This window comes from Oncorhynchus nerka, linkage group LG21, assembly GCF_034236695.1.
Source record: "Oncorhynchus nerka isolate Pitt River linkage group LG21, Oner_Uvic_2.0, whole genome shotgun sequence".
In the NCBI taxonomy this organism is placed as follows: Eukaryota; Metazoa; Chordata; class Actinopteri; order Salmoniformes; family Salmonidae; genus Oncorhynchus; species Oncorhynchus nerka.
Window position 1 is genome coordinate 19,082,388 of NC_088416.1, and position 27,480 is coordinate 19,109,867.

General features: G+C 44.4%; 1 protein-coding gene across 1 annotated transcript in view; it reads left to right on the forward strand.

The window, feature by feature from the left end:
• LOC115104025 (corticotropin-releasing factor receptor 1-like) overlaps positions 1-27,480 on the forward strand; it is a 164,294-nt gene that overhangs the window by 103,548 nt on the left and 33,266 nt on the right. Inside the window, exon 6 of the mRNA XM_029625164.2 lies at positions 11,440-11,546. Within this exon, the coding sequence (XP_029481024.1) occupies positions 11,440-11,546 (107 nt within the window). The remainder of the gene's footprint in view (positions 1-11,439; positions 11,547-27,480) is intronic.

Consider the following 27,480-nt stretch of genomic DNA (forward strand, 5'->3'; position numbering starts at 1 on the left):
CTCAGTCCTCAAGGCAACAGGGCTTTTACCTAAACACTTTTCTTCCGTCTTTGGGAGGAGAAGAGAGTGGAAGGGAGCTTGAGCTTAGTGTATAGCCTTATTTGTAGCTTGTATTTAATTAGGCATAAGTGGTTGTTTACGTCGACCAGATCGTTATGGAGCGTAATGGAGGTGATCTGGTTGGAGGGAAGGAAAGGTAGCGTGAGGTAGTACTATATGCATAGTCTCCCAAGGATATACTGTACAGTAGCTCCAATGACTTGTTACACATACTGTACAGCGTGAGCTGAAAACACATTTTCTGTGAATTTTCTAACATTAAGCTATTCCAATGCCCATACCATTGATTGTAAACTGGTCAATTAGATGACCTTATTATAACTCTTACTGTACATTGTCATTTTTCTGTGAAATACTTTTTAACCCCAAATTTGACCAGTGACCTTTTTGCCCTCCTTTCCGTTCCCTGGAAAAAAACACCACCCTTCATTTGAATGAGTCGGAAAGCTGCAGTATATGAATCACTTACAGGACTATGAATCATGTAATAAACAAATTAGCTCCCTTCCCAAAACCAATGGCACAGATTGATTGAGATGGCCATTGGCAAGCAGGCAGCTGATAGCTAGCAGCATTGTGAACGGGCGAACACGTGAGTCCTCTAAAGCTGGTGAGGACCCCCTTGCTACTGGGCAGACGGCTGCACACTGCCTGCTCTCCTCTCCCCACCATCTGTTTCCTCAGGGACATACACATGCAAATTAATAAGTCCACTCACACAGGGGAGCACGCTGTCGCCTCGGACTCCCACTGCTTTGTGATTTGGCTCATCCAGATCCAAGCATCGGGAAGGTTGGTGCTGCGTGTTTACAAAATCAAACCTTGTGGTATAGGGAAAATTAAAAACAGTATGGGACTCAATGGCATGGTTATTCAAAGACTGAGGACGGTGGCAAAGCAGTGCTATTTAAACAGTGTCACCTTGCAGACACAAAGGTCCGATGTACTTAATTAAAAGTAGTTCCAGTGACCTTTACTGATATTCAGAAAGTGTGCAATCCTTTAGGGCATAGCTTTTGCTTACAAATCTTTTTAACATATCAAGTAGGGAAAAGGTTAGCTATATTACTCTTTCTTGGCATTCACTATATCTGACTACAGTGGTTATTTTGTTGGAGCTGTTTATGCCAGCAATTCACACATTTTTTGAGGTATGCAGTGACTGTTGAATTTGAACACTTTTAAGTCTTGGGTTTTATCACCAGTTGCATAAATAGTGGTAGACCAAACTTATATGACTAGGTTTTGTTGAGAAGGAATTACAAGCCATCTGCTGCCAGTGTTGCTAGCATCAGCATTCAATATCACCTTTATGGAAAGACAGAATGCAGAGGAGCAAAGAAAAATCTGGCCTCATCTTAGAGCAGGAGAGTACAAAAGCAAGATCATTTTTTTTACCAGGAAGGTCTGTGTATTGAGCTGGCTCGTGTTGTAAATGATCATTTGCCCTTTCCACCTGTAGAACATTTTAATCCTCTTACAGCATAGTGGGCTACTGACAAGATGAGTCAACCACTTCTGTGTGGTTACAAAACGTTCAATTTGATCTCACAATTTGTTCCGTATACCAGCACAGCAGGAGGGGGCTGAGTAACTGCTTTCTAGGGCATCTTCCTGTCCGCAAAGCTTATAGCTGACGATAAACTATAATCTTCTCATTCCAATCACAAAGCTGCATTCCTTGAAATCCCAGCAACCCTTGAGTCTATTTTGGTTTTGCTCAGTTGGTAATGGTTGTTTAAGGAGGAATTGCTGTTGTCGCTAGAGTGCTTATTTCATTAAAATCATGTCCAGCTGTTGGTTTACGTTTTGTGGTAAGTCTCCTCCTGCCCAGGCTGGATGTTTTGGGGTTATTTCCTCTTTAGTAGGCAGCCGAGTGAATGCTCCGCTCCGCTGACTTTGCAGACTAAATCAGTGAGGAACAGATATGAGCTTTGACCCTGGAATACGTAGCTAGTTCACCCCTTTTAAGTTTCCTTTCCCTGGGTTAGGCTCCCTCTAGAAGAGAGGTCATGGGTTACGAGTCATGTTAAGGTTTCTTTTGTTTTAAAATAACTTGGCAGAATCAGAGGTCCTATAGCCTATGCTTTTCATGAGATTACCATGATAATGGACTTGAATGATTTATGTACTGTATCTGTTTATTCACTGCATGTGTTTGTAATAGAAAGAGGGAATTACTGTGAAATGTTTTTCATTCCAGTCCAGTGGCATATGTAGTAAAGGATAATGAAGCCATGTCCTACAGACTTGACGACCTCAGTTTAAACTACCAATTGCAAACAAACACCGGGGGAGTACATGCGCTTTTTAAAAACTTTTGTAAAACACAACTGTACCGTTTTCATTCGCTATATACAGTACATATCTGTTCTGCTGTACTAAAACAACACCAGTCCCCATCCCATTCCACTGTGGCACATGAGCTCTTAAACAAGAAAAAGCACTTTGTTACGGTAGGAAAAGGTCATTGTCATCAGAGCCCCAGAGGCAGGGGTTATAGAAATAGCCACATAGTCTATTTTCCCAGGTCAATCATGGCTGCTTGTCACTCAGCGATAATGCAGTTTCATGGTAGTGTTACCTGTACTGAGCAAGATCCACAGAAATGACCATAAATAACTGGCCCAATGCTTTTAAGTTGTTGTATATTTGAACTCCGGTTGAAAATAAGGCCCTCGGGGCTTCTGTGGTTGGGCCAAAGACAAAGTATAACAAATTACTCAAATGTGAAAACAAGTGCACGAAGAAACAAGGCAACAGTAAACATGTCATCCATAAATTAAACAGTGCCCCCCCCCGGGCAATTAGTGACAATTATTACAACTTACAACAATGAGTCATTATGGGATACTTGTTTCTCATGAGGAGATGCATATAGAGTGGGGTCCGAAATTATTGATACCCTTGATAAAGACGTTGAAGTAGGTATGGGATCTTTTCTGGTCATGGATTCTCATTTTGATGCCAAACCCAACACTGGTGTGCGTGGCCAAAGCGCTCTAAGTTCATGTCTATCATGTTTCAGGTAAAATCCAAATGCAGTGAGTGTTGAAGTAAGAATGTTTATTACTGCAACAGGGGCAGGCAAACGACAGATCAAGACAGGCAGAGGTCAGTAATCCAGAGTAGAGGCAAAGGTACAACATGGCAGATAGGCTCAGGTCAGGGAGAGGTCGGTTATCCAGAGTAGAGGCAAAGGTACAGGACGGCAGGCAGGCTCAGGGTCAGGTGCAGGCAGAGTGGTCAGGCAGGCGGGCTCAGTCAGGACAGGCAAGGGTCAAAACCAAGAGGGTGAGAAAAAGAGAGACTGGGGAAAAGCAGGCGCTAAGGCAAAAACGCTGGTTGACTTGACGAACTGGCAACAGACAAACAGAGAACACAGGTATAAGTACCCAGGGGATAATGGGGAAGATGGAGGACACCTGGAGGGGGGTGGAGACAAGCACAAGGACAGGTGAAACAGATCAGGGCGTGACAATATAATCTGGCTAAACACCAGTTCCCATTCAAGTGCCAATGCCGTTTAGCAAACTCAAGACGTCTGCATTTGTTGGATGAAATGTAAATAGAGCTCTTTGGCCATGCACACCTGTGGTGGGTTTGGCGTCCAAATGAGAATGCATAAGCAGAAAATAACCCCATACCTACTGTAAAATATGGTGGTGGATCTTTGATGTTATGGGGCTATTTTGCTTCCACTGGTCCTGGGGCCCTTGTTAATGTCAACGGCATCATAAACTTTACCCAGTACCAGGATATTTTATCGTTAAATCTTGTTGCCTCTGCCAGGAGGCTGAAACTTGGCCGAAAGGGGATCTTCCAGCAAGACAAGAACCCCAAGCACACAAAATCCACAAAGAAATTCTTAATTGGCCAGAAAATCAAAATTTTTCAATGGCCATCTCAGTCTCCGGACTTGAACCACATTGAAAACCTGTGGTTTGAATTGAAGAGGGCAGTCCATAAGCGCAGACGAAGGATATCAAGGATCTGGAAATATTCTTTATGGACGACTGGTCTGAGATCCCTCCCAATGTGTTCTCCAACTCATAAAACATTTTAGAAAAAGGTTCTATGCTGTTATTCTCTCAAGGTAAGGTTTTGAAAGTTATTGAAAACAGGGGTGTCAATGATTTGCAGAAAATCGAATGGGCAAAGCTTATAGGTCCTTATGGGAAGCATGTTTCTCATCAGGGGGTGCATATATGTACAACATTTCATGCATGTAGCTTGGGCCAATCAGTGTAATTTTGTAAACGCATCATTCACCAGTGTCTGCGATATCGTCTGCGACGAATGTACGGCGACAGATCCGTAGTTAGGGGGATGCTGCTCTGCCAGGAAAGAGAAAGCGATGCCTCAGGACAGAGTACTATCACCATGTCTCGTTATGCTGAGGCAGACGAATGAGCATTGAGGGATTCGTTTCTGAGTAAAAAAATACATCCCTATGTCTGCCCTACATCCCAGAGTTATTGTTTTGTACAGAACACAAGGTACTCGTTGGTTCATTTGTGAATGACAAAGCTAGCTCCCCCCAGTTAGAGCACAGCACAGAGAGAGAGACACAGGCACAGATAGCAGACAGGAGAGTGTGCTGTAGATTAAGCAGTGTTGTAGCCCGAGCTATAACAGACTCTCCCACCTGCAAGATCAAAATAGCCCTGCAAGAAACAGCTGCTGTGAATTTAACATTTTTCACAAAGGTTAGTGGGGAAGACAGTTGGGCACAGAACGAATTAAACTGTGAGTGTAACTGCTACCTCTATCTTAGAACTAAAACATTAAAGGTGGGGAGAGGTTAATGTTTTGCACATACGGATGCGGATTGCGGATTGCTAGCCTGCCCCACTAGAACTAGAGGGAAACTGCATGGAAACTGCATGGATGTGTTCGTTTTTTTCTCAAACCCACTTTTACTAATCATTATTGTATGTCCATGTACAGTTTCCAGGTGCCGGAATCTCCACTTGCACATTTCAAGCGTATCAGTAAAATCTCAGCTCTAGAGATACTCTCTGCGATACTCTCTTGTGTACCAGTGGCACAAATGTTTTCTATAATCACAGATCGTAGTCATCATCAGGAGTCATTATACAACAGACATAGTCATTCTTCTCTTCGTCATTCATATAAATATCAAAGTAAAATAGTAGTTGATCTAAACCAGTGCTGCACCGTTATAGGGTTAAGCAGAAGGAGAGTCAGGGGAGTCCGCAGAAATGAGACGAGGGCCCAGCCATCTCTACTGTTCACTGGGCTGGCGAGGCAGCCTGCTCCCTCTGTTTGGCTCTGCATGGCATACTGCTCCTCAATTCTCCCTGTCCTGTTTTATTGGCTCAGAGAGCTTTCACTGGCCTCCTTTAAGAGGGCAGGAGGAAATTGGTGACAGATTTGGCCGGCGGGAAGGCTGGCCTCTAAGAGTGGGAGGCGGCTGGGCACCGCCATCAAAAAGCATGTAATGTGTGTGTATGTGTGTGTGAAGCCTCCCCCTACCGTCCCCCTCCGCGGACCAGCTTTACTTGACAAAACATATGTGCCTTGTTCTTATCTATCAGGTTTCAGGGAGGTCAGACACACAACACAAGGCTCAAGCCTCCGATGTTTCAATAAACATGAACTATTGGACAAATACACGAACAACCTGTCCTTACACACTGGCACATACACAATACACATGCATGTCCTGCTAATGTGTGTAGATGGGTGGGTTGGTGGATAGATTGATACAAGCCTGTGTGCTCCATCGTATGCTAGGACTATCCGGTCTGTCCCTATTGCCTAATTAAAGAGATAGAGGCCAAGGGGGGACATCCACAGAAGCACTTTGGATCCCTCACTGACATCCGTTTCCCTCAGACCCAACAAGAATATGAATATTTCTAAGAAACTGTAGCCAGTAGGAGAGTTAGGATCAGCGTTACCATGAGTGAGACCCTATGTAAAATTATCCTTATGAACCTGATAGTTGTTTTTACTATGGGTTGGTATGTTGGGATGAGTGTTGTCCTGTTGAGTTACGGCTTGCCTTCAATGTGTTCGTTTGGAGGCTTCTTCGAATGCTGGTACTGCTCAGCCAGGAAAGAGAAAGACATGACCTCAGTGCTGAGTACTATCACCACGTCCTGAGACCACCTTTGCTTGCTTTCCACCATTGACCTCTTGCGTCCGATGACTACTCAAGCCATGAACTTTCTCTTGGACCTTCCATCTCATGAATGACGTGGTTGTTTTCCAAATGGATTGTCTTTTTTGTGTTGCTTTTGTCACGCCTGTTGTAAGAACCGGACCAAGGTGCCGAGTGACGAGCGTACATGTTCTCTATATTAGAAAAATACGCCAAACAAAACCATGAACACTACAAAACAAACCGTGAAACTTAAGGCTATGTGCCATAAACCAAGTCAACTTCCCACAAAGACCGGTGAGATAAGGGCTACCTAAGTATGGTTCTCAATCGGAGACAACGATAGACAGGTGTCCCTGATTGAGAACCCTACCCGGCCAAAACATAGAAATACAATAGAATACCCACCCCAAATCACACCCTGACCAAACCAAATAGAGATATAAAAAGGATCTCTAAGGTCAGGGCGTGACAGCTTTAAAGCTCTTGGAGATGTTTTATGTAATAAATAGCACTATAAAAGTTGTTTCGTTTGTGAATGACAAAGCTAGTTCCACCCAGTTATAAAGCACAGCACAGCGAGAGAGACAGAGACAAAGGCAGAGATGGCAGACAAGAGAGAATAGAGTAAGAGTCTCTAGGAGAGTCTTGGCAGTGTTTTCGCCTGAGGTAAAACAGACTCCCCCATTTGCGAGATAGCCCTTGATCTCGCAAAAGATGCTAGGATGTATTGCATTTTTTGGGGGCATGAGTTGGTGGGATTAGTTAGTGCATGTTTGTGCATGCTTGCGTATGTGTACAGCGTGTTCGCAAAGTTTTCAAACCCCTTTACTTTTTCCACATTTTGTTACGTTACAGTCTTATTCTAAAATTGATTAAATGTTTTTTCCCCCTCATCAATCTACACACAGTAACCCATAATGACTGAGCAAAAACTGGGTATTCAGACCCTTTACTCAGTACTTTGTTGAAGCGCATTTGGCAGCCATTACAGTCTCAAGTCTTCTTGCATATGACGATACAAGCTTGGCCCACCTGAATTTAGGGGAATTTCTCCCATTCTTCTCTGCAGATCCTCTCAAGCTCTGTTAGGTTGGATGGGGAGCGTCACTGCACAGCTATTTTTAGGTCTCTTCAGAGATGTTCGATCGGGTTCAAGCCCGGGCCACTCAAGGACATTCAGAGACTTGTCCCGAAGCCACTCCTGCATTGTATTGGCTGTGTGCTTAGGGTCGTTGTCCTATTGGAAGGTGAACCTTAGCCTTAGTCTGAGGTCCTGAGCACTCTGGAGCAGGTTTTCATCAAGGATCTCTCTGTACTTTGCTCCGTTCATCTTTCCCTCGATCCTGACTAGTCTCCCGGTCCCTGCTGCTGAAAAACATCCCCACAGCATGATGCTGCCACCACCATGCTTCACCGAAGGGACGGTGCCAGGTTTCCTCCTTAGCATTCAAGCCAAAAGGTTCAATCTTGGTTTCATCTTGGACCAGAGAATCTTGTTTTACATGGTCTGAGTCCTTTAAGTGCCTTTTGGCAAACTCCAAGTGGGTGGTCATGTGCCTTTTACTGAGGAGTGGCTTCCGTCTGGCCACTCTACCATAAAGGCCTGATTGGTGGAGTGCTGCAGAGATGGTTGTCCTTCTGGAAGGTTCTCACATCTCCACAGAGGAACTCTGGAGCTATGTCAGAGTGACCATCTCCCTGACCAAGTCCCTTCTCCCCCGATTGCTCAGTCTCACTCTAGTGAGAGTCTTGGTGGTTCCAAACTTATTCCATTTAACAATGATGGAGGCGACTGTGTTCTTGGGGACCTTCAATAATGCATAAAAGTTTTGATACCCTTACGCAGATCTGTGCATCGACACAATCCTGTCTCAGAGCTCTACGGATAATTATTTCGACCTCATGGCTTGGTTTATGCTCTGACATGCACTGTTGTCATGCATACTCCCTCTCCAGCCTCTAGGTCATCAGGCTGCTGATTATCCCGCACACCTGTCACCATCGTCTCGCGCACCTGCGCCTCATGACACTCACTTGGACTCCATCACCTCCTTGATTATCTTCCCTATATCTTTCACTCCCCTTGGTTCTTTCCTCAGGTGTTATTGACTCTGTTTTGATGTCGGTGCGTTGTTTGTATTTCGTGTTCATTGTTTGTTTTATTTATTAAAACACTCACTCCCTGAACTTGCTTCCCGACTCTCAGAGCACTCGTTACAGAATAACACCTCACCTAAGGGAAGCATCAGGGAGTGTTTAAAAAAAAAGTTTTGTGTCAGGGTAATGACGTCGGGTCTGGGAACTGCTTCAGGCTTTCATGCCTCAGCCGGATCGCCAGGCTCCCCAGCCTCAGCCGGCTCGTCTGGCTTTCATGCCTCAGCCGGATCGCCAGGCCCCCGCGCCCCAGCTGACTCGACAGGTTCCCGTGCCTCAGCTGGCGTGACAGGTTCTCGCACATCAGCAGGGGTGACCGGTCCGCTCCTGATCCCCGGGTTCGTCCCCTTTGTCGGCGTCCTGTGGCTGGAGCCGCGCGTCAGGGAGGGGGTACTGTCACGTATACTCCCTCTCCGGCCTCTAGGTCATCAGGCTGCTAATTATCCCGCACACCTGTCACCATTGTCAAGCGCACCTACGCCTCATGACACTCACCTGGACTCCATCGCCTCCTTGATTATCTTCCCTATATCTGTCACTCCCCTTGGTTCTTTCCTCAGGTGTTATTGACTCTGTTTTCATGTTGGTGCGTTGTTTGTATTTCGTGTTCATTGTTTGTTTTATTTATTAAAACACTCACTCCCTGAACTTGCTTCCCGGCTCTCAGCGCACTCGTTACAACTGTCAACTGTGGAACCGTATATAGACAGGTGTGTGCCTTTCCAAATCATGTCGAAACAGTTGAATTTACTACAGGTGGAATCCAATCATTTAGTAGAAACATCTCAAGGATCACCAATGGAAACAGAATGCACATGAGCTCAATTTCGAGTCTCATAGCAACGAGTCTGAATACTTATGTAAATAAGGTATTTCTGTTTTTTATTTTTAATAAATTTGCCCAAAATTCTAAACCTGTTTTGACTTTGTCATTATGGGGTATTGTGTGTAGATTGATGACGGAAAACGTTTATTTAATCTAAGGCTGTACCATAACACACTGTGGTAAAAGGTGTGTGACCTGAGGTGGCTACAGATCGTTTCATGTTTTCCCCATCTGACTCATCAAGGCGTAGGTTTGTAATCTGCCAGTGGTAATCTATCAAAGTCACAGATTAGATTGGGGGATTACAGAGGAGATAATCCCATCAGGATGATCCGGATGGATGAAGATTCACATTTGTCTCTGGGGGGGGGGGGGGGGGCGTTTGGAGTTTGGTCTTTGTTTCTTTATCTGTTAGTAGATCTTAGAAGGGAGAAAAACAGGGAGATAATGGGAAGAGGAACATGTTAAAAGAGACACAACTAGAAGGTGCGCTCTGTGATGAAGTCATGAGAACAGGTACAGAACAGCATGTCCAGAAAGAAGACAGGGAGGAACTGTAGAGAAGGAGAACATAAGACAGTTGAGAGACCAGAGGTGTTAACTGTACGGGAATGTGGTCGAATCTGAAACTCACATGGGTAACCACAATATGTACCACAGTAAAGCTTCAAAATCAAAAGAGTAGTCTGTTATCAAGAACACACGTTTCTAATTGACTTGTAATTTGCTGCTCCCACGTCGTACAGAGCAGCAACTGCTGTGGAAGACTGGGATTACAAAACTCAAGTATATTCAGTTTCACCCTTAATTTCACATCCATTGAAGGAACACAAAAGTCTTCTGTTAAATTGGGGTGTGCTAAGTAGACCATTTAAATGCTGTAATGTAAAGATGGGATTTCAAGTACCAGTGACATATAATTTCCCTGTTTGATGTCAATGAAAATGACTCAATTACCAGCATGTGATATTTGATATCACAACAGTGATCGTCTTGTCCCTTGTGAAATGCCATCTGGTTGGGTTATATTGGTCTTTTCCACAGATGATGGGAACTCATATAATCCAGTGTCAACTCAAACCTCTGCACCTTGACTCTGTCTATCTATTCAACGCCAGACAGTGTTCTAACAGTGCATAATACATGCAGACATATTAAACCATTTTTATAGATGAAATTCAATTATATGTATAGATCCGTTGCAAAGTCTGCTGTACATGATGACCTCATGAGTGAAGGCTGTAATGAATGAACTATTGACATATGTATAGACCACATCATCAAATTTCATTTTATTTGTCACATGCGCCAAGTACAACAGGTGTAGACTTTACAGTGGAAAGCTTACATACGAGCCCTTTCCCAATCAATGCAGATATTAAAAGTGAGAAACATTTCCTAAATAACAAAAAGGAAATATTAACACAATAAAATAATTAGAACGAGTCTATATACAAGGAGTGCAGGTACCGAATCAGGGGTACGTGCAGAGGTACGAGGTAGTTCAGGTATTTTAGGTTATATATACATGTAGGTAGGGGTAAAAGTGACTAGGCAATCGGGATAGATAATAAACAGAGTAGCAGCAGCGTGTGTGTGTGTGTGTGTGTGTGTGTGTGTGTGTGTGTGTGTGTGTGTGTGTGTGTGTGTGTGTGTGTGTGTGTGTGTGTGTGTGTGTGTGTGTGTGTGTGTGTGTGTGTGTAGAGTCCAGTGAGTGTGCAGAGAGTCAGTGCAAAAAAAAGGGTCTCAATGCAAATAGTTTGGATAGCCATTTGATTAACTGTTCAGTAGTCTTATGGCTTGGGGGTAAAAAGCTATTCAGGAGCCTTTTGGTCCCAGACTTGGCACTCCAGTACCACTTCCCGTGCGGTAGCAGAGAGAACAGCTTATGACGTGGCTGGCTGGAGTCTAAGAACATTTTTAGGTCCTTCCTCGGACACTGCCTTGTACAGAGGACCTGGATGGCAAAGAGCTCGGCCCCATGATGTACCGGGCCGTACGCACTAACCTCTGTGGCACCTTATAGTCAAATGCCAACCAATTGCCATAACACAATTTATAGATGATGCGTTTTGCACTGTTTTAAACAGTAGGCAATAGCAATACGAAGGTGCACGATATCTCTCATGATGTTATTAGCTATCTTTTAACTTTGACAATGACGTACACTGCCAAGTATAGACTTGTGTGTCCATACTATTGTTTGCATATTACTGTAGTTTTTTTGTGTGGTATTATCTGGCTTTATTTTGTCTCCTTTCTGCAGAAAAAGAGCAAGCTGCACTACCACATAGCGGTGATCATAAACTACATGGGACATTGTATCTCTCTGGCAGCCCTGCTGGTGGCCTTCATCCTCTTTATGAGGCTGAGGTGAGTAGCACTGTCCTCCTTCTGTCATTCCTCCATCATATCAACACATCACATAACAGAAACAGATAACAACACGACACCCGCCTGTCACGTTCCTCCACCATGTCAACACATCACATAACAGAAACAGATAACAACACGACACCCGCCTGTCACGTTCCTCCACCATGTCAACACATCACATAACAGAAACAGATAACAACACGACACCCGCCTGTCGCGTTCCTCCACCATGTCAACACATCACATAACAGAAACAGATAACAACACGACACCCGCCTGTCACGTTCCTTCACCATGTCAACACATCACATAACAGAAACAGATAACAACACGACACCCGCCTGTCACGTTCCTTCACCATGTCAACACATCATATAACAGAAACGGATAACAACACGACACCCGCCTGTCACGTTCCTTCACCATGTCAACACATCATATAACAGAAACAGATAACAACACGACACCCGCCTGTCACGTTCCTCCACCATGTCAACACATCATATAACAGAAACGGATAACAACACGACACCCGCCTGTCACGTTCCTTCACCATGTCAACACATCATATAACAGAAACGGATAACAACACGACACCCGCCTGTCACGTTCCTTCACCATGTCAACACATCATATAACAGAAACGGATAACAACACGACACCCGCCTGTCACGTTCCTCCACCATGTCAACACATCATATAACAGAAACGGATAACAACACGACACCCGCCTGTCACGTTCCTCCACCATGTCAACACATCATATAACAGAAACAGATAACAACACGACACCCACCTGTCACGTTCCTTCACCATGTCAACACATCCGATGTTTTGGTGTCACACCCACACAACCCCTTAGTCTCGGTTACGGCTAAGTGTTTCATACTAAATCTAATACAACATGAAACAGTACAGTACAAAACCGAGAAGAAAATACCATAAATCCATTGTTCATAACACGCTATAATAATCCTGCCAAGATTCATGTAACTTCATGGCTCAGTTGACAGGAGCCACATTCTTGTGCTCGATAATTGTCACTCACCGGGGGTAATATGTCATGACGTATACCACCAGCCCGGCCCTCAACCCTGCAGACAGTGCATGGTCTGTCATGACCCATCAATGTCTAAATTGAATGAGGTGGTGAATATAAGTGCAGCGCTGATTTGACCTAGGTGTGATGCAGCCCTGTTCGGTTCTGTCCTGTATGTGTTCAGCATATTAGGGAAGTGTGTCCTGCTGGAGCGGGGTGTATTATTCAAATACATTCACACACACAGGCACGCACAAACAAACACACACACACGGAAACACACACACTGACACCGACAAATCCACTCAGACTCAAACCCGTGAGAGGAGAGTGATTGTGTTTCATTCTGGACTCCCATGGCTCACCTGCTGGGGAAAAACTGGTTGGGGTGGGGGGGGTGTAATCAACATAAGGGAATTTTGTATTTTTTTGACAACTCAACCAAATGTAAACCAAAACTAGATGCTGAAATTACATCTGTTTGGAAAGTTAAGGCATTGTGTGGTGGCGAAAGCAGTAATAGGTGACAAACAGCATGTCACTAACAACCCAACATGTCAGTCAGCCAAAAACCGCCCCGTCTGTGTTTTCTCAAAGGCCACACCAACACAGATTATCTGGACTCTGAGATTAAACATATAGTGTAAGAGATTGTTTAGAACAGATTATCCCGGATTCATCTGCTCCGATTAATGTCAGCAAGATACTGTCTCACTGCTTCAATATCTCCAATCAGGAAGTCTCATTTGAGATGAGACAACAGAGGAGTATTTGTTTAGGCTCAATCTGGTTTGAATAGTTACATCTTCGACATCAGTGTCCTGTTTATTAACCTCTTACCCTCTCGGCTAATATAGCCAGCACTGTGTCATGACGATATTGCGATTGGTCGTACTGTATGTAGAAAATAGAGGAGAGGAAAGGCTAAAATCGTAAAGTAGCAGACAGGCCGGCCGGCGCTGGTCTACTGTTTACTTCCTTAACTGAAATGAAACAGCTAGCGGGAACAGATGTCTGGGATGGACACACACACACCCTGAGACTTCATTACTCCCTCTCCACACATGGGCTGAACTCGCTGGAATCAGGGCCTGTTTTAATATTTTCATTTTATCAGGCTGTGACAAAGGTGTCCTTTTTAATGTTTCATACACAAAAAAAATATTTTTTGTTGTCTCTAAAGCCCCCCTAGCTACTTCATGGGTATAGACCTCTCACAGGAGAATGGTAGCTGTGTGAGTCATACATTGTACGTACTGTAACGACAGAAGAAAAGTCCCTGAAAGGAGTACTTTCTCATTCACATGCCTCGCTTTGATAGATTATAGGCCTTCAATGTCTTTTGGCGTAAAATCGAAAGACAAAAGGGGCTGTTTTTTTTCACACCCATAAAAACAGAGTTATTTTTATATATAATTTTATATCCTCTCTAATCTGCTCTTCGGGACTGATTACGGAGATGAATCTAAATAGCTTCACTGCCCGAGTGCATTGTACAGTTAAAAGACAATGCACATCATTGTCACTCATGAGTGTATAAACTCCTCTTTAATCATGTAAACCTTTGCTGTACAGTTTAAGTGCCTTCAATGCATGCAGATTGTTTGGGTAGCTCGGCCAAGGAAACCACATTTAAGAGGTTTTGTGTCTGTGCATTAGCTTCAGTAACACTTTTGTTTGGATAGTCCTAAACCTCCTATTCAAACCCAGTGAAGACCCCAGGCCTAGTTTAGTGTGCGGACAAGTTTAGATTGATTGACTTGAGGTTATTTCCAGACAGGCAACACGACGGTAAGAAAAGGTTAAACACGTTGCCATTCCTACTTGTTCAAGCCTCGTTGAATTAAGGCACCCAACGCACTGAACAGTATTACTGAGTCTGAGTCGTAGACAAAGCATCCACGGAAGGACCCTTATGCTTCACCTCTCATTTTACTCACACTCGGTGACATTTGATTTGATGCTGCCGAGCACTGAAATATACAGACTCGTGTGAAAGAGGTAAAGGTGCTTTCGTTTGGGATGAAGGTTTAGTTGTATGTGTGGGAACTTCAGCGGACATTTATCTAATTATATAGAATTGGGCGGACCTACATTACGTTCGAGTTACACGCATGGATATATAGTTGTGTAATTGCCACCACTTGGAGACTTTGTAAACTTCATGATTTGTCAATTATTTTAACACTTAAGTGATTATGAAAAAGGAAAAAAATATCAGGGAAACAACTCATTTAGATTATCAGTGACTTTCCACTGATCCCTGAACTAGGAGGACCTGGTGGTTTCTATTCCCATCCATGCTGACGTAGCAGCAGGATGAAGAGACAGGGGATGTGAAGGACAGGAGGCTACAGACCTCAGAGACACATGGTCTCAGTGTGAAGTGATGGCCCCTGGCCAGCTTCCTTCAGGTCCCCAGTGAACTGAGAAACGCACCGACAGCGAACAGACCCAGGATCCCAACACTGCACTGGCAGGGTGTTACCAACGCAGTGATATGCCATTTGGACTGTGAAACACACCAGGGGGGATCTGCGTCAGTGGGAAAAGGACAAGCAGAGCAGCACTGCTGTCATCCACTAATGGAAAACCCCGTTGATCCGTTGTGCCGGATCTATCCCCCCTCATTTTCTTAACAGTAAAAGGAGCAGGTGTTGATACAACCTGGTCTCGGAGAATTTCGTATTATTTTGTGTGTAAATCTGAGACTCTCTATTTAGTATGATATGCTACGTTTCGTATAGTATGTATTAATTCGTCCATCACACATTTCATATGATATGTTATGAATTGCAATTCATATTATATGTTACGAATTAGCAAACAATTCTAGCTAGGTGGCTAATGTTAGTTAGCTCACTAACATTGCTAGGCTAGGCTAAATAATTCAACTAGGGTTAGGGGAAGGGTTAGCTTAAAGGGTTAAGGTTAGGGGAAAGGTTAGCTAACATGCTAAGTAGTTGCAAAGTAGCTAAAAAGTAGTAAAACATTTTTAATTAGCTAAAATGCTAAAGTTGTCCGTGATAATATTCAAACTCGCAACCTTTGAGTAGCTAGACATTCCCGCTATATGCCTACCTTATCCACCCGACCAACCACCTTCTTTTCATTTTTGCCTTAAATAAACCAAACAGCCTTATGTAACCAAACCGAATAATATGAAATTCTCCAAGAGCAGGTTGGTTTGCAGCAAAATGCCCATGACGCTGTCCTAGTTCATTCACAGTGGGAGGGGTTTGACGAAGAATAGTAACCGTCCTTGCGTCCTTAAACATTTCCCTCGGGCTGTGTAAAATTACTCTCGAGTTCCCAATGCTTTGGCTTTAAAATGGCATCCAAATCAAAGGATCAGTAGTAACTGCAAATGAAGGGGATGGACTTTAACAGTCTCTGCTGTGAAAGTGCCTAATTTCAAGCATGAAACAGGAAATGCTGCTGCTTTCATGAATGTGCATAGTGAAGATACAGGACTCCCTGGTAGAGAAAAATTAACCAAGAGATAAGCCAGTAAGATGAAAGGCACTGGGGTGATGTGGAAAGGGGTTCGCGGTTTACTGTACCACTAGGCCTTTGAGATCAAATGTAGTAAGGATCCACTCAGCACAGAGCCCAGGGCTGTACAGCAACTCAAACCCCCTCAAATATGTGATACTATTCATATAATAAAGTGTAAGACATAAAGCCACTGTTCTCCCTTGGAACAAACGTGGCGGAACTTTGGGATCCCAAAGCAGCTGCTCGCCCACTTTCAGAGCGAGCATCCTAGTGTGACGTGTGACAGTTGGAGTGATGCCTGGCAGTGATGGTCACAGTTCACCTGGCGCTGGCTGGCATCCAACACATCAGACGAAAAGTTGTCTAGCCTCGTGCCAGTCAATGTTTCAGCATGGTCTGATTTTTTGTATTAACTTTGCTTTAGTTCACTCCATTAGAGCCAGTTTGCAGAAGTCCACTCCATTATAGCTGGCTTGCAGAGGTCCACTCCATTAGAGCTGGTTTGCAGAGGTCCACTCCAATTGAGCCGGTTTGCAGAGGTCCACTCCATTAGAGCCGGTTTGCAGAGGTCCACTCCATTAGAGCCGGTTTGCAGAGGTCCACTCCATTAGAGCCGGTTTGCAGAGGTCCAGTTCAAACACATTGTTAAAGACCTTTGTTGCCACGGTGCGAGCATGAACATAACATCCGCGTTGAATCAAGCTGCAAATCATTGACATAAATATAGCTCCCTGTTGAAAGGAACAAAAGTCTGCTACCAAACAGGAAAAGCAAATAGCTGTAGAGATACTGTACCACAACATTTCTACCCAACTTAGCGATGTCCTCATTATAAACCAAGGCACTTTTGCGGTTACTTAAAGGGGACGATTACAGGCTCGTTTTAACAGCAATGTGGAATGTGTTTTTTTCTCCAGAGGGAGGTCCCTGATCCCTAATTCTTTTTTACAAGAGCTCAGAGATGTGTGAAAAGAGCCTTCAGCCCACTGCTTATTAGTGCTTCAAAGTGCTTCCTGGGGTAGCCATGGTGCTATGTTCGGTCTTCATTTGGTTTAATGGATCTTACCCACATGTCTGTCTAATTTCACTTTGCTTCACTAATGACTTTTAAAATTAATTCTACCCTGACCATAGTACTAATAACATGGTATAGGACTTCAAACTGTAGCACGTTCCAAAAGCGTAATGAATGTTGCATACAAACTACGTCAAGGGCAAAGCTGATGGCTAGAGAAACGGAGAAGCTGAGGAGATTGAATTCATGCCTTTAATAATCCTTACAGCTCCACAAAGAGACTTCTTGATGATTAGGGTGATGGGAGTAATTTGTGACAACCTTCAAGGCATCCTGGAACAACATGGGACCATTGATTATGCTACTTTGCTTCAATACCCGGGTACTCTTTAACCTTGAGGGCAAGGTAGTTTTGGGCATCGAGTCATTATAGAGAGACCATTTAGAGACCCGGTGACCCACCTAAGGCAAGTCATTATCTCGATGGGTAACCTGCACTCTCTCTCACACACACACACATGACTCACAGATACAATTCCCATGCCCCGCGCACACTCCAGCGTTACCTCCTCCTGAAAAGGTCAAGTCCTATAGCCTGCTGTTGAGCAAGCAGATACACTAACCAATCACACAGATTGCTGACTTGACTCTAGTGCAAACAAGTGATGATTGTTCGTCAACGTATTTGACGTTGGGGGATTAAATAATACTTGTTAATGGCTCAACAGACCCCGTTTCTGCTATCTGGGTATATTGTATATTGTATATTGTATATTGTAATACACATTAATAGAAATTGACTGAAAGAACCAGTCAATACTTGTTTATACCAATTCAGGATCACTTTATCAGGTAATGCACAAAGTGTGGTATATCATAAGAGACATAATTATTATCTTCTTTACCAAGACTGGAACTTGCTGTAAGCCTAAATAAAAGAAAAAAGAAAAAAACTGCCTATATCTCTCTGCTGAGTACTGAACTCACATGTTCATCATCTCATTCTGCTGGAAGTGATTCAGAGAATTTCTGACCTTTAATTATTTGATTTCTGCCATATAACACACAAGGGAATACATGTAGTTGTTCTACTTAAGTAAAAAATACAATTATTTATATTTTTTTATTTTACCCACTTTTTTTCTCCCCAATTTCGTGGTGTCCAATTGTTATTAGCTACTATCTTGTCTCATCGCTACAACTCCCGTACAGGCTCGGGAGAGACGAAGGTTGAAAGTCATCCGTCCTCCGATACACCAACCCAACCAAGCCGCACTGCTTCTTAACACAGCGCACATCCAACCCGGAAGCCAGCCGCACCAATGTGTCGGAGGAAACACCGTGCACCTGGCAACCTTGGTTAGCATGCACTGTGCCCGGCCCGCCACAGGAGTCACTGGTGCGCGATGAGACAAGGATATCCCTACCGGCCAAACCCTCCCTAACCCAGAACAGCATGTTCTGATCTGGGTTTGAATGGTCTTGGTTTTACCACACTTGTGGCCATGCCCCAATGTTTACCCAGCCCAGTGTGGCTTTAAACACTCCACTGCACCACACTCCAGTTCTTTTCCACGGTCCCCTTTAACTTCTTGTAAAATAATATTTTATTCTGCAGGTCCCTGCTGCTCAGCTATGTTTGGTGGTTAGAGCATGGAGGCTGGAGTTGGAAGTAAGAACGAGAAGTGTGTCCGATTTTGACAATGTGACAGTGGTTGTGTTGCCAGAGATTTGAACTTCGACTGAGCCCAGAGAAGAGAAGTCAAGTGTGTGTGTGCAACCTTGTCTCAGGGCAATTTGTTTTATTCTGTGACAATCCATTTAGTAATATATGCTACGTTACGTTAAATTACATTATGAATGGAATCGCAGTGTACAATATCGTATGAATTAGAGGACCCATGGCAGGGTTCCCCAAGTTTTCGGACCAAAAAATAAATATATGCTAGAATTTGCATTGTTGGACATAAAAAAACACCAGCAAGTGATTTTAATTTGGAAAATTCTGTTCCGAAGCATAATAGAGAGACACATGAATGTATACAAATGTATGCATGGTTTGAAATTATTATGTTTTAGTCAAATATTGTATCTGTTTGGGCTTCTTCCGGTCAATTTGCAGTTGCTGGTTAAGTGTGCCTTGAATTCTAAATAAATCGCAGACAGTCACCAGCAAAGCACCCCGCACCATAACACCTCCTCCTCCATGCTTCACGGTGGGAAATACACATGCGGAGATCATCCGTTCACCTCACACCACGTCTCACAAAGACAAAAATCTCCAATTTGGACTCCAGACCAAAGGAGAAATTTCCACCGGTCTAATGTCCATTGCTCGTGTTTCTTGGCCTAAGCAAGTCTCTTTGTCAGTAGTGTATATAGTACCATACATCTTACCTGGTCATACAATAGCATCTGAATTGGATGATGTAAGTTATCATACGTCTTGGAGAACATATAGTATTATACATCTTTCTATAAAACCAGGTTGCTTTTTGCGTCTTAACAACAAATGACATGTTATGTTTGGTGGTTAGGTGAACTAACTACAAAGGTTAGGATAAGTTCATTTACATTAAAGGTTAGGGAAACTAAAACGACAAAGATTAGGTGAATTTACATAGCAGGTTAGTTGAATTGGGATCATTTTAGAGTAAGGGTTAGTGGAAGGGTTAGCTAAAATACTTTAAAAAAATACTTTTTGGGACATTACACTTACCCATCCTCTCTGACCAACCACCCTACCTTTGTTTCTGTCGGAAGTAGCTAGACCATTAGTAGGTATCATATGTCTTGTATGTTTTACATGGCTCTGAGGCCAGGCTGGTGTGTGTGTGCATGTTAATTCCACATTCTGAACCTCACCATGTAGCCTGGGGCCCCATCCAGAAAAACTTGTTTCTCCCAATCACCACTTAATTTAGATAAAGGCTACAGCACTGCTGGTGGTGTGGATGTGTCTGATAATTTAGTGTGTAGAGTTACTCTCGTCATTCATGGAGCTAGGCTACATCTTGACTGTGGTGGCATATCGCACAACCATCTCGCTACACCCGCCCTAACATCTGGTAAATATGTGTATGTGACCAATACGATTTGATTTGTTCTTAATAGAGATAAATGGCCCCCATATTCTGGTCAAAAGTACCTATTCCCTATATAGTGCACTACTTTTGACCAGAGCCCTAATCAAAAGTAGTGCACTACGTATAAAGGGAATAGGGTGCCAATTGGGATGTAACCAGAACCTTAGTCCCTCCCCTGAAGACATCTCGCCACTGTCCATCATATCACTATGAGAGAGAGAGAGAGAGAGAGAGAGAGAGAGAGAGAGAGAGAGAGAGAGAGAGAGAGAGAGAGAGAGAGAGAGAGAGAGAGAGAGAGAGAGAGAGAGAGAGAGAGAGAGAGAGAGAGAGAGAGAGAGAGAGAGAGAGAGAGAGAGAGTTGGAGGGCATTGGTCCTTAGAACTTTCCTTTGGGTAAACCAGCTGGAGATGTTCTGACGATTTAGGAAAAACAATCCTGTTTTAGATTCTCGAAACACTGAGGTGACTGTTTTCGTTCCAGTTCATTTCTACCATTGTAAAACTCTTGTTAAAGTTTGACAGAAAGAGGTTTGTTCGGATATGGTTTATATCCTTAGGATATGGTGTTTTATTCTCTTGAAGGCAAAAAAGGGAACTTACTGAAGTTGTAATATTTCCCGTTTAGCAGACGCTTTTAACCAGTCGTGCGTGCATACATTTGGTGTACGGGTGGCCCCAGTGGCATTGAACCCTCAACCCTTGGTGTTGCAAGTGCCATGCTCTACTGACTGGTCACACAGAATCACTGTGTCACAGAATCAATGTGTGACCTAAAGTTACTGAAGCATCATATCTTTCTCCCTCATATATTTGTATACCCTGTAAATTGGTAGTGTGCTTACAGTCAGTACTTCCCAATGAATAAACCGTGCACTGGGCAGTCTGGCACATTCAAGAAACACTGTAAATATGTTTAGGCCCCTGAGATGAGAATCGTAAATTGAGTTTCTGCGTTTATTGTTCTTTTCATAATGTGGCTACACTTTGTCCTCCCTCACTCCCTAACTCTCCCTTCTCCCACTTTCTCGTAATATTTATCTCTGTCACTTTTCTAATGACAAAAAGTTGAAATTGCCTGTGAAATGACATGAAGTGCCTTACTATTAATCAAATTAAAATGAAAAGAATAATGAAGTTCATTTTCAGGCCAATCTTTTGCTCTCACAGCACCACACAGCACAGAGTTCCATCCAAGCCCTGTATTGCATTCCTCTTCAGGGCCATTCTGTTTCCCTTATTACCTACATTGATATGCAGAGGCAAATAAATCAAAGAATCACTTTGATGTCTCTTATATCCTAATTTGTTCCTCTGAAGCTTGCACTTTAAAATAAATAAATGTGCTTGCTCTAACGCAATCCCTCCGAGGCACTTCTCTATGGAGAGCTGTGACGACCAGGGGCTCTGCGTACAGTGTGCATGTGTGTATGCCTTTTAAGGTGTGTTTTATTTAAGATCATCATTTTGAAAGTATGTGTGTGTCTCTTTCCATGCCTAGATACTCTGTCAACAAGAGACTATCTACATATACTCCCTAAAAAGACACATTCTGAAACCTCAACCTCCTCAGTGTTTTGATTTCAGATTAAAAGTGACATTTCCTGTATGACACACACCAGATATTTTGGGTTTATGTGAGTGTCTATGCTTAAAATATTAGTCCTCTAGAATGCTTTTAAGTCTCTTTAATTTAATAGGATTTGATGGGTCAGCCCCCGGACTTCTCAAATATCTACTTAATTGGAAACATAACACACTTGTATAACTCGGCATACCTACCAGCTATTCCAAAATGTTTTCTCCTCAAGAAGACCATCGCAGACCATCGCAGTCCAGGGCCCGTGGTCAAAAGTAGTGCACAACAAAGGGAATAGAGTGCCATTTGGGATCCTTGTTTTGGCTCTGAGATCTCCATGAAAGTGCATCTGTAACTAGAATTTAGGTAGATTTCTAGAGCTTCAGATCCTTTCTTTGGCTGACATATGAATAGTAAGACACGTAAGGTTATGTCTGATGGGAACTGAGCCAGCAACCCTTGACTCGGACAACCCTTGTCCAGCGATACCTTGTCAGGCATAATTGGAAGAGAAGTGGGAGGATACGGAAACATGGGTCCGCTCTCCACTGCCTCCCGTAATTTAGTCCAGCCTGACGAAGAGTAAGAGAGACGGGGGAGGGGAGAGAGAGAAAAAAAAATAGAATGAGGTGGGTGACAGAAAGAGAGAGAGTGAAGAAGAGAGGAGTAAAAATGAGTAGTAAATTACAGTGGTCATTTTGAAAGAGGGAGAAGGAATGAGGGTGAATGAAGGAGAGGGTTAAAATGAAAGATGACGCACAGAGGGGGGGGTCAAAGGAATTACATTTACATTTACATTTAAGTCATTTAGCAGACGCTCTTATCCAGAGCGACTTACAAATTGGTGCTTTCACCTTATGACATCCAGTGGAACAGCCACTTTACAATAGTGCATCTAGGTCTTTTAAGGGGGGAGGGAGGGGGGAGAAGGATTACTTTATCCTATCCTAGGTATTCCTTAAAGAGGTGGGGTTTCAGGTGTCTCCGGAAGGTGGTGATTGACTCCGCTGTCCTGGCGTCGTGAGGGAGTTTGTTCCACCATTGGGGGCCAGAGCAGCGAACAGTTTTGACTGGGCTGAGCGGGAACTGTACTTCCTCAGTGGTAGGGAGGCGAGCAGGCCAGAGGTGGATGAACGCAGTGGCCTTGTTTGGGTGTAGGGCCTGATCAGAGCCTGGAGGTACTGAGGTGCCGTTCCCCTCACAGCTCCGTAGGCAAGCACCATGGTCTTGTAGCGGATGCGAGCTTCAACTGGAAGCCAGTGGAGAGAGCGGAGGAGCGGGGTGACGTGAGAGAACTTGGGAAGGTTGAACACCAGACGGGCTGCGGCGTTCTGGATGAGTTGTAGGGGTTTAATGGCACAGGCAGGGAGCCCAGCCAACAGCGAGTTGCAGTAATCCAGACGGGAGATGACAAGTGCCTGGATTAGGACCTGCGCCGCTTCCTGTGTGAGGCAGGGTCGTACTCTGCGGATGTTGTAGAGCATGAACCTACAGGAACGGGCCACCGCCTTGATGTTATTTGAGAACGACAGGGTGTTGTCCAGGATCACGCCAAGGTTCTTAGCGCTCTGGGACGAGGACACAATGGAGTTGTCAACCGTGATGGCGAGATCATGGAACGGGCAGTCCTTCCCGGGAGGAAGAGCAGCTCCGTCTTGCCGAGGTTCAGCTTGAGGTGATGATCCGTCATCCACACTGATATGTCTGCCAGACATGCAGAGATGCGATTCGCCACCTGGTCGTCAGAAGGGGGAAAGGAGAAGATTAATTGTGTGTCGTCTGCATAGCAATGATAGGAGAGACCATGTGAGGTTATGACAGAGCCAAGTGACTTGGTGTATAGCGAGAATAGGAGAGGGCCTAGAACAGAGCCCTGGGGACACCAGTGGTGAGAGCACGTGGTGAGGAGACGGATTCTCGCCACGCCACCTGGTAGGAGCGACCTGTCAGGTAGGACGCAATCCAAGCGTGGGCCGCGCCGGAGATGCCCAACTCGGAGAGGGTGGAGAGGAGGATCTGATGGTTCACAGTATCGAAGGCAGCCGATAGGTCTAGAAGGATGAGAGCAGAGGAGAGAGAGTTAGCTTTAGCAGTGCGGAGCGCCTCCGTGATACAGAGAAGAGCAGTCTCAGTTGAATGACTAGTCTTGAAACCTGACTGATTTGGATCAAGAAGGTCATTCTGAGAGAGATAGCGGGAGAGCTGGCCAAGGACGGCACGTTCAAGAGTTTTGGAGAGAAAAGAAAGAAGGGATACTGGTCTGTAGTTGTTGACATCGGAGGGATCGAGTGTAGGTTTTTTCAGAAGGGGTGCAACTCTCGCTCTCTTGAAGACAGGAGGGACGTAGCCAGCGGTCAGGGATGAGTTGATGAGCGAGGTGAGGTAAGGGAGAAGGTCACCGGAGATGGTCTGGAGAAGAGAGGAGGGGATAGGGTCAAGCGGGCAGGTTGTTGGGCGGCCGGCCGTCACAAGACGCGAGATGTCATCTGGAGAGAGAGGGGAGAAAGAGGTCAGAGCACAGGGTAGGGCAGTGTGAGCAGAACCAGCGGTGTCGTTTGACTTAGCAAACGAGGATCGGATGTCGTCGACCTTCTTTTCAAAATGGTTGACGAAGTCATCTGCAGAGAGGGAGGAGGGGGAGGGGGAGGAGGATTCAAGAGGGAGGAGAAGGTGGCAAAGAGCTTCCTAGGGTTAGAGGCAGATGCTTGGAATTTAGAGTGGTAGAAAGTGGCTTTAGCAGCAGAGACAGAGGAGGAAAATGTAGAGAGGAGGGAGTGAAAGGATGCCAGGTCCGCAGGGAGGCGAGTTTTCCTCCATTTCCGCTCGGCTGCCCGGAGCCCTGTTCTGTGAGCTCGCAATGAGTCGTCGAGCCACGGAGCGGGAGGGGAGGACCGAGCCGGCCTGGAGGATAGGGGACATAGAGAGTCAAAGGATGCAGAAAGGGAGGAGAGGAGGGTTGAGGAGGCAGAATCAGGAGATAGGTTGGAGAAGGTTTGAGCAGAGGGAAGAGATGATAGGATGGAAGAGGAGAGAGTAGCGGGGGAGAGAGAGCGAAGGTTGGGACGGCGCGTTACCATCCGAGTAGGGGCAGTGTGGGAAGTGTTGAATGAGAGCGAGAGGGAAAAGGATACAAGGTAGTGGTCGGAGACTTGGAGGGGAGTTGCAATGAGGTTAGTGGAGGAACAGCATCTAGTAAAGATGAGGTCGAGCATATTGCCTGCCTTGTGAGTAGGGGGGGAAGGTGAGAGGGTGAGGTCAAAAGAGGAGAGGAGTGGAAAGAAGGAGGCAGAGAGGAATGAGTCAAAGGTAGACGTGGGGAGGTTAAAGTCGCCCAGAACTGTGTGAGGTGAGCCGTCCTCAGGAAAGGAGCTTATCAAGGCATCAAGCTCATTGATGAACTCTCCGAGGGAACCTGGAGGGCGATAAATGATAAGGATGTTAAGCTTGAAAGGGCTAGTAACTGTGACAGCATGGAATTCAAAGGAGGCGATAGACAGATGGGTAAGGGGAGAAAGAGAGAATGACCACTTGGGAGAGATGAGGATCCCGGTGCCACCACCCCGCTGACCAGAAGCTCTCGGGGTGTGCGAGAGCACGTGGGCGGACGAAGAGAGAGCAGTAGGAGTAGCGGTGTTGTCTGTGGTGATCCATATTTCCGTCAGAGCCAAGAAGTCGAGGGACTGGAGGGAGGCATAGGCTGAGATGAACTCTGCCTTGTTGGCCGCAGATCGGCAGTTCCAGAGGCTACCGGAGACCTGGAACTCCACGTGGGTCGTGCGCGCTGGGACCACCAGATTAGGTGGCCGCGGCCATGCGGTGTGGAGCGTTTGTATGGTCTGTGCAGAGAGGAGAGAACAGGGATAGACAGACACATAGTTGACAGGCTAGAGAAGAGGCTACGCTAATGCAGAGGAGATTGGAATGACAAGTGGACTACACGTCTCGAATGTTCAGAAAGTTAAGCTTACGTAGCAAGAATCTAATTGACTAAAATGATTAAAATGATACAGTACTGCTGGGGTAGGCTAGCTGCGTTGTTGACACTACCCTAATCAAGTCGTACCGTTGAGTGTGAAGTTTCTACAATGCTGCTTTTCGGGAGCTAGCTGTCTAGCTAGCAGTGTTGGTTACGTTACGTTGCGTTAGGAGAACGACAATAGCTGGCTAGCTAACCTAGAAAATCGCTCTAGACTACACAATTATCTTTGAAACAAAGACGGCTATGTAGCTAGCTATGTAGCTAGCTACGATCAAACAAATCACACCGTTGGGACTGTAATGAAATGAAATGAAAATGTGATACTACCTGTGGAGCGAAGCGGAATGCGACCGAATGCGAAAGTTCTATTCAGTAGACGTTGGCTGGCTATTGGCTAGCTAGGAGTGTCTCCTACGTTAAGGACGACAAAATAGCTGGCTAGCTAACCTCGGTGAATTAAGATAATCACTCTAAGACTACACACTCTAAACTACACAATTATCTTGGATACGAAGACAGCAAAGACAACTATGTAGCTAGCTAACACTACACTAATCAAGTCGTTCAGTTGAGTGTGATAGTTACTACAGTGCTACGGTAGACGGTGAACGTGTTGGGCAGATAGGAGACGACGAAATACGATAATTACGCAATTATCTTTGATACAACGACGACTATGTAGCTAGCTAAGAAGAAATTGCTAAGATTAGACAAATCAGACCGTTGTACTATAATGAAATGTAATGAAATGTAATGAAAAAGTTATACAACCTGCAGACCGAAGCGCGGATGCGACCGGCTCGCTCCAACCCGGACATCAGTCAACACTTTTATAGCACAAAAATAGGCTATTGTTATTAACAATGTTATTTTCTCAGAAAATAGAGAGGTTGGGTTATATTGATATTGTGATAGCACGTTAATTGACTTGTTAAATAAAGGGGTAATAACAGGGTAATAGTGGAAACTCAAAGGAGCTGCTTAAGTTTCTTGTGAGAGAGGGAAAGGTAGAGGACGATGTCTACATTGGCTGTACCCCAAACCGTCTCTGGTGGATTAGTCATTAATAATTTAGGAATTCAGATGTTTTTTTTCCCCAAAGCTTAAAGGGCTTTGTTTTTGGCAGAACCCGTGTAGCTGTAGCTATGTCAGCCATGTGTGCATGCAATCGTGCTTACGTGCGCGCATGTGCCTCCATGCATTTGTGTGCGTCTCTTGTACAACCACTTACTGTAACATGGTAAAAACAGGTCATCTAGCAGTGTGCATTCTGTCACATTTATTACATTGGTAGGAAAGGTTTTTGAATAAACACATGATGTAATGAGCCATTAAAAATGTAGTATAAAGTGGGAGGAATGCTGTCAATACATGCTTTCAGAAAGTATTCACACCCCGTTACTTCTTTTCACATTTTGTTGTGTTACAGCCTGAATTTAAAATGGACAAAATTTATATTTTTGGGTCACTGGCCTACACACTACCGTAATGTCAAAGTGGAACTAAATTAATTAAAAACAAAAAGCTGAAATGTCTTGAGTCAATAAGTATTCAACCACTTTGTTATGGCAAGCCTAAATACATTCAGGAGTAAACATTTGCTTAACAAGTCACATAATAAGTTACATGGACTCACTCTGTGTGCAATAATAGTGTTTAACATATCTTTTTTTAACGACTGCCTCATCTCTGTACCCCTCAGTCGGGCAGTGAATTTCAAACACAGATTCAACCACAAA